Source organism: Paramormyrops kingsleyae, unplaced genomic scaffold, assembly GCF_048594095.1.
Source record: "Paramormyrops kingsleyae isolate MSU_618 unplaced genomic scaffold, PKINGS_0.4 ups41, whole genome shotgun sequence".
Classification (NCBI taxonomy): Eukaryota; Metazoa; Chordata; class Actinopteri; order Osteoglossiformes; family Mormyridae; genus Paramormyrops; species Paramormyrops kingsleyae.
The window spans coordinates 507,289-515,000 of NW_027325979.1; the positions used below are offsets into that span (position 1 = coordinate 507,289).

Genomic DNA, 7,712 nt, shown 5'->3' on the forward strand with positions numbered 1-7,712 from the left:
CAGCAAGAAAATGGACTTAAACTGCTGTTATTTATTTTTAAGGGAGCATAAGCTCTCGCAGCACTTGCGACATCGGAGCCACTCTCCTGAATCTTGAGCTTCAGAGTTTTGCCTTCTTTATTTAAGCAATGGGTTTTCTACACTGTTTTCTGACCTTTATTAGCTAAATTTTTAGCGAATGAGACACTTCATGACACATCACCGACTTCCAAACAAAAATATAAAATATACTACTACTAGCCTATTATTATGCCCTATTATTATTGTTATAATTATTTATTATTATTATTATCATTTATTATTAGATACGCCAGACAACAAGAAGTCCGTGCTATTCACCCTTTTGTAGATCTCGTCTTTGTTTTCGGACATTAAAAGCCTTTGAGACTTTAGAGCGTTTAATATGCGACGATGCCTGATTTGTGGCCACCATTCTTCTACCTGTTGCTGAATGCTATTACGCAAGAGCGAATCTCACCTGTGTGGTGTATTGGTGCAGTCTATTGGAAAGCGGTAGTATTGCACAAGTATAAAGGAAGGAAAACGTCTCCGTTTAAAAATACGTCTGGCGACAATTATCGACAATCAAATTCGTCGGTGACTATTTTTATTGTCGATTTTTGTCAACAATGTCGAATAATCGTTGCACCCCTAATTAAGTAGACACCAATTATCGTAGAACACAGCTCTCCCACCAAGCAAAGGCAGAATGGCTGCACACCTGACGAAATTTCATATCCAATTTAATAACTGAAGACAACTCAGGCAAGAGTTAGACATGTAAAGAGCACAGCATGGGTGCTACAGTGACTTTTCATAGGTTTTCCATAGTTTTTCTTTTCAGGCCCTTTTGAAAAAGTTACCATGATGATAGGAATGCGTGCGATTTCAAAAGTGGCTGTGTCACTTACCAGACAGTTCCTCACATTTTGCATGGACCCAGTGGTTACAGGACGCACACTGCATCATCTGACTGTCATAATCATTATCTTCATAGCACTTGTTACAGATGGGACAGTAGTTACCTGGAGGAAAACAAATCATTCTGCAGAGAACTAAGAAAGCAGGGGCAGCCAGTCCAGGGTGCAACTGAGGTTAAGGGCCTAAAATCTACCTCAGGAACTTAAACAGCTGGGGAACCAAAAAGACTAAAGGATACATATAAATGAGATAACTGTGCATTTTCCCCCCCATTCTGCCAAGCCCATTTCCTGGTAATGCTTCCCAGATACGCAAACAAAAATCACATGTTTACAGTGCCCAAGTATTAACTGATTAATTAAATGATTTTCCCAAAATCATTTTCAAACACATTTATGGAAATCTTATGCAGGGATACGGATAACCTGGCTGATTCAAGGGGGGCCAGCACTGAATATGTACGAACTGATCTTAAGTTTATAGATTGAAGCTAACATTTGTGTAGCATACTTGGGAACAAGCCCAACGAGAGCATATTGCTTTAGCATGCATAAAAGGAAACGGAAAATGAGCAATAAAAATAACCCCTGCTTCATCAGACTGCAAACATTATGAAATGAGTCACTGCAGCAGAAAAAACGTTAACTTATGTGGTGAACTGCCAGTAAAATGCAAATCTAAAAACAGAAAACAAGCACCAAGATCTCAAACATTTGAAGAACTTTCTGCTAATGTTTTAAACAAATATGTGTACCTACATTTAAAAAACACAAACTTGAAATTCAAGTTATTCTTCATTTATTCCTGTAATAACACATAGAACTGTAATAGTACTCTTAGCACAAAGCACAAATGACATGCAATGTTGATATGAACACACAATAGCAATGATTTAAATGACTGATTTAAATGAACACCTCCCAAAATGGAATAAATATAAATGATGTGGACAGGCTAAAACTGAAAGATACGAAGCCCTCTTGTCAACACAATCTTGCAGGCCCTGTGTGCTCACCTTGGTCATAGAGTTTGGTGCAATCAGGACAAAGACCCTTATCATGGTTCCATTCGGTGTCCCAACTTTTTCCTGGAGTCACACCACAGCTTTTACATCTGATACATGTCATGCACACCTGCAATTGAAAGGAACGGACAAAAGAAACATGCAGATACAGAACTGCAGATGCATACCCAAAATTAAATTCTGAATAAACAGGTATCTGCTCACCCATGATTTTTTGCAAGATTTCTTGTTAGGTTTTGGGTAGTTGGGTCCCAAGCAGGGTGGATGATAACAATTCTGACATCGCTCGCACTCCAAAAGTGGCTTAAAAACAAATCCAACCGAAGTTAAGGTCCATATACACACCAGCTGATCACATCTTTTGCAGAGTTTGGTGCATCCAAGCCCTCTGTACCTTAGAATGCTTTCCCTTGTGGCCACAAACATGGCAGAATCTGCAGCGGCGACAGCACCAGTTCTCCTTGTTTTCTTCTAGGGGGCGCTCCCAGGGCTCCAAGCAGAAGGGATGGAATGGCTCACAGCAAACCTGACAGTACACCATCTGAAGGATGCACATTTTAGCCTTATTCCCCTGAATAACAATCACTGTGTTAACATTGTAAAGTAAAGAATGCTGTGAGAACAACATTCACCATACCCCACTCCCATCTAAATCCTACTCCTCTCACACCCGGTTAAAAAATTTGAAGGAGATCAGGCTAACAGAATTAAGTGTCAAAACTGCCCTTTCTTCACTATGGGCATTACTTTTGGTGTGACTGCTCTGAAAATTTCATCAGTTTCAGTTGTTCACCCATACAATGTGTGTGCAAAGTTTGAAAAAGATTGATTGAATTTTTTCCCCTAATTATTGTGCCAACAAGAAAGTGTCTATTGCCAAAATCACAAAAACAATGTCACTTATCCATTACAGGGCTTACAAAATCGGCAGCCCGACAACCGGTACTATTAAGTTCTCCCATTGGGCTACCAAAATGCAACACTAACCTGCCCAATGGAATACCTGAAATTATGCTCTGTGTGAAATCAAATTCACTTCTTTATTCTGATTTGCTATTTGAATGAGAGAAAAAAACACGATCATGGAACAAACAGGTGTTTTATCATGATTTGTCCAGAGACATGTACGCCTGTGCATATGTGTAATAAGTTGACTTCTCCTCTCTTCTCTCTATCATATGATGTTTGGCAAACAATTAATGCATTGTTGCCAGCCCCTGTAAAGGGGTGTAGTTCTCACTTCATTTAGTCAACTAGATCAAAGATCTGGCTTTTTCTTACCTTCAATTCTCTATGGATATTATAGTACAGAAAGTTTATGTTTCGTTAAAATGTTTTTACTGTCATGGGAAGAAAAATTGGCTTTGCAATTTTAATGGTTATTCCTTTTCAAGATTATCGAGATTAAAAACGGTGGTTGTATTGTGTTTCAGCGGCAGGTAGAGCTGGCCGATATGGCCTAAAAATAAAATCTCCGATTATTTCACAATAAATCCGATTTTCTATTTTAATTGATTTTCCCCTCCTCTACTCAAAATCAAACTACAGATGACAAATAAATGGTTCAAAACAAGTTTTAACTTTATTTTGTTTTTTTTTTTGTTTTTTTACTTTAGGGTTAAAGTGCAATCAGACAAGCCAAAAAAGATGCTTGTGAGTTGGCAGACCACACCATTGTAAACACTTTTATAAACTTGTAAAAACTTTTAGCATGTTAATGAATCCCAGCTTTTCCACAGTATGTATGTGCACCATGTCTTTTGCAATATACATCGCGACAGCATTTGTTATCGCCTTCCACCGTGCCCCATTCTTATATGGCACACAGTTCGAAAATGTGCCAGGGACGGTTGCTTGCTTAACTTTGGATGTTGTGCTGGTGCTGGGGCTATTTTCATTTCGCTGGGAGATGCACTTCTCCCACTCTGCTGCGTGCCTCTGCTTTAGGTGCTGGAATAAATTTGTCATGTTGCTTCCTTTGGTTGCAACAGTTTTTAAACAGACTGCAACGAGGACTTGTTTGGTCTGTGTCTGACGGCAAAAAACCGAACCAATTCCATATTACCTATGTAGCAACACCTTTCTTGGGCACAAGCTCCAGCTTTTTCCCTGTCGTTGCCATGTTGGTTTGTGAATCTGCTGCAGTGTTTGGGTGCGCCGCGGTAATTTACCCGTGAAGAACAGTGCATTGCATGAGATCCGCTTTTGGCGCTCATGTGTAAAATTATAAAATTGTTTCATGAAAAGACATCGCCCTGAACTCTAAATTCGAATTAATCGATAAAATCGATGCATCGCCCACCTCGAATCGAAAAGAAAGCTGTTCAAGTCCCACCCCAAAGTATTTTGTTGTAATAAAACATTAAAGTTAAAATCTTCTTGGGCTACCAAAACCTGAAGGCTGCCTGGTCAAAGGGCTACAAGGGATTTTGAAATTTTGCAAGCCCTGCATTATAAAGGTTGACTGTTCTGTGGTTTTCTAAGTACATTACATTTATTGCTCATGAACTCATGCCGGCCTCCAGTCTGGAGTTAAATACTGCAATCTGGTCTCCATTCAGAAAACTTGAATGTTACCTCATGCTGCCCTTTGCTGGCACAGAGCAGACAGACATGTGGAGGGACAACTGGGACTGAGGTTAGGATGCTGAGACCTCCCAGCTTCCAGACATTCTGAAGGTTACAGTCCTCCTGCAGCCAGGAAAAACAGTAGGAACAGAAATCAGACACTGGTGAAGGATAACATTTAGTACGCATATAACAAACATGGACAACAAGGTGTTTGAAGGGGCAAATTTTCATAATCAGCTGAGTGTGTCAGATCGGCTGCAAACAAATTTCTAGGTGGGGGGGTATTCAAAATCCATTATGCATCTACACAGTTCTGTGCCTGACAAGCAGATGCATAGGTATGATAAACTATGTGGGGATAAAATCCTACAATAATTCAAACGTCTAGCTCATGCAGCCCCTATACATATTTTGGTTAACCCTTAGGAGTCTGAGGCCTCTCAGGCATTTTTCGAGGTAGTCTGACATGCCTTGACATTTTAAAATATTTCACCTATCTAAAAAACATTTATCCCAATGTGTTACATGTGCTTTTATTCAGCACAAACTCAGCACCAATAATAAAACAATAAAAATCACATTATAAACTATGGGTGCAACTAACAATTATTTTGGTAATCGATCTTTCTTCTTCTTCGCTTAATCGGGGGGGCGGCTAAAACCAATTCAATTTCCAGCATTTTTTGATAACCCAAACTGTCTTTGTACAAAGGTTGTTTCCTGCAACTGACATAAAGAAATAAATGTATGCTACATTAAGAGTACATAAAATTAATTGTAGAAGCTAAATCAATGTAATGAAAAACACAAAATCTTTTTTTATGAAGTGCAACCAGCATGGCGCTTTAGATAATGTATTCAGTACTCCAGTTTTTTAATGTAAAACCACAGACTACCGCTGCTGCTAGTAATATTATTAAATAATTCTGTTATGTTACTTAATGTTGATACACATATGTGACGCGGGAGGGGAGAGCACGCAAGCGAGTGTGTCTGCATTTATTATGGACAAACAAAGTAAACATTTATTGCGGAGAAAAAAGGCTTTTCCGCATTTTATGCTAAAAATGCACCGGTTTGCACTCTCGTGAAACACCATAGACTTTAGAAGATCCATAGAATGGCGCAAATAAGACGATTGGTGAGGAAAAACCCGTGAATGGCAAATTCGTTTTAAAACGTGTTTGGTTGTGTGCGCATACTACAGTGATGAACTGTAAATAAGATAAATAGAAAAAGTTTAATAAAACGACAAGATAGACCTGTTGTATTGGAAAGGTAGTCTTAAATGACTTCTGGTGTGAATTGGCGCTATATAGAAAATAAAATTAAATAAAATTAACTTGGGGCGCCCTCCTACTACAATGGTATGGTAAACACTTTGTGGTATATGTAGTCACATTTGATAATAGCCGATTGCGTTGACATCTTTCCCAGACAACCATGACTTCACCTGTGTTCATGTGCGTGTGTGAAGGGGCGGGGTGGAAGTAACTTCATTGGTTGTACTTGAAGTGAGAAGTTATCCAATCTGACAGTAAACGGCTCATTAATAGGAATATTCTCAGAGTTGTGGTCTCGGCTGGTCTCAAAATAAAAGTACATGACAAGACCCAGTACAAATATGGATGATTCAAAGACAAGATCGAGACCTTCAAAAACTGGTCTTGAGTACTACAACATTTGATATTACTATAAATTTCTTGAAGAAATTTCATGAAGAAATGAAGCAGTGGTGTAGTGTAACAAGAAATTTAAGGTGGGTAAACTATATGCACAGCAGTAAAAACGGTGATTAGTGATCTCAAAAAAGGTGAGTAAACGCTCTTTTGTAAATTTAAAAGGTGCGTAAACAGCGTTTATATGCATTTACCCTCCACTACACCACTGAATGAAGGATTTGCGTTAATTAATCTGAATGATTGAATAAAATAATCCAAAAACTCCACGTCACATAATAGTGTCTCTCCGACCTAATTTCAGCTAATTGTCGTCAAATACTATCGTTTCTGGCAGAATTAAAACAGGACTCTGTTGTGTCTGCCTCTTTTCAAACGTTTTTCCCCCCAATTCTTCCAGAATTCATCACGTAAACTACTCAAGGCACGGCATCCGTCCTTGTCTCCTTTGTCTTTTATGGCGGTCAACATCCAGCTTAATGGTGCTTTACTGCCACCGCGGCTTTACTTAGCTTACTGCACCCAAATTAGGGGGTAGCCACTGTATTTATGTGTATGATAACGTAGTCCCAACTAATCGATTATTAAATTAGGGCGCTTTTCCTCCGCACAAAGTACGGTACTTTCGCTTTTCCATTGACTTCCGGTCGAGTACCAGTACCGAAATCTTGAGTACCGAAAGTGCCAAACCAGTTGGGGTACTCCGTTGGTACTTCGGTACTTTGGGGTGGGACTTGCAAACGTATTTGCTGTCGATTGGTTATGCAAATAGCCTGCCGCTGAAACACAAAATACAACCGGCATCTTTTGAAACACACAGCGAACAGAGCGATCACAGCAAGAAACAAAATAAAAAGCAGTAGAAACAAAAATATAAAAAAGTCAAATGGAAGGATGGACAAACGAGGAAACACAGGCTTTAATCGCCATATGGTCGGATGAACAGATCCAGTGGGATGTGGATGGCACGACTCGAAATAAAAAAGTTTTTGCCGTTCCCGGCAATTCAGTTTCCCTATGTTTCCCCTGTTGCGCGCTGATTTGTACACAGTTTAGCTGTTGTTTTCATGTCTTTTTACTAAGCTCTTGAGGTAAACAGGCTATATATTAATTTTAAAACATCACATCCCTTTTCTATGTTTTTTATTTTTACAGATAATAAATTAAATTACTTAATTCTCTGGATAGAGATATTTCTTGATGAAAACAGTATAGTATTGCTTATAAGACTATATTATGCATGACGATCTACTGTATTCACATGTAATAATGTACCTGAGTGATTTTCAGACATTTCACATACCTCTTTGCTTTAATATTAGGGGAAACATTATTTCCTGATAGACAGGAGAAACATAAGGAAACTGAATTCCGTGGAACACCGTAATACCAAGCCGCTTGGAAGAAATGGGGCACACGCGAAACACCGAACAATGCCGCTTGAAAATCAAAAAACATAATTAAATAATTTGTTTGCTTTCAAAAGACTGAATTAGCAGTAAGTTAATTCTTACTGC

General features: G+C 38.8%; 1 protein-coding gene across 2 annotated transcripts in view; it reads right to left on the reverse strand.

Annotated features, from left to right (window-relative positions):
* The window catches only part of LOC140586345 (histone-lysine N-methyltransferase 2B-like), a 73,952-nt gene that overhangs the window by 45,365 nt on the left and 20,875 nt on the right, over nucleotides 1-7,712 (reverse strand). For both annotated transcript variants that reach the window (XM_072708154.1, XM_072708153.1), the window contains exons 10-14: nucleotides 4,523-4,636; nucleotides 2,340-2,486; nucleotides 2,150-2,248; nucleotides 1,937-2,054; nucleotides 912-1,025 (exon numbers count right to left, since the gene is read on the reverse strand). In XM_072708154.1, coding sequence (XP_072564255.1) covers nucleotides 912-1,025; nucleotides 1,937-2,054; nucleotides 2,150-2,248; nucleotides 2,340-2,486; nucleotides 4,523-4,636 — 592 coding nt within the window. The remainder of the gene's footprint in view (nucleotides 1-911; nucleotides 1,026-1,936; nucleotides 2,055-2,149; nucleotides 2,249-2,339; nucleotides 2,487-4,522; nucleotides 4,637-7,712) is intronic.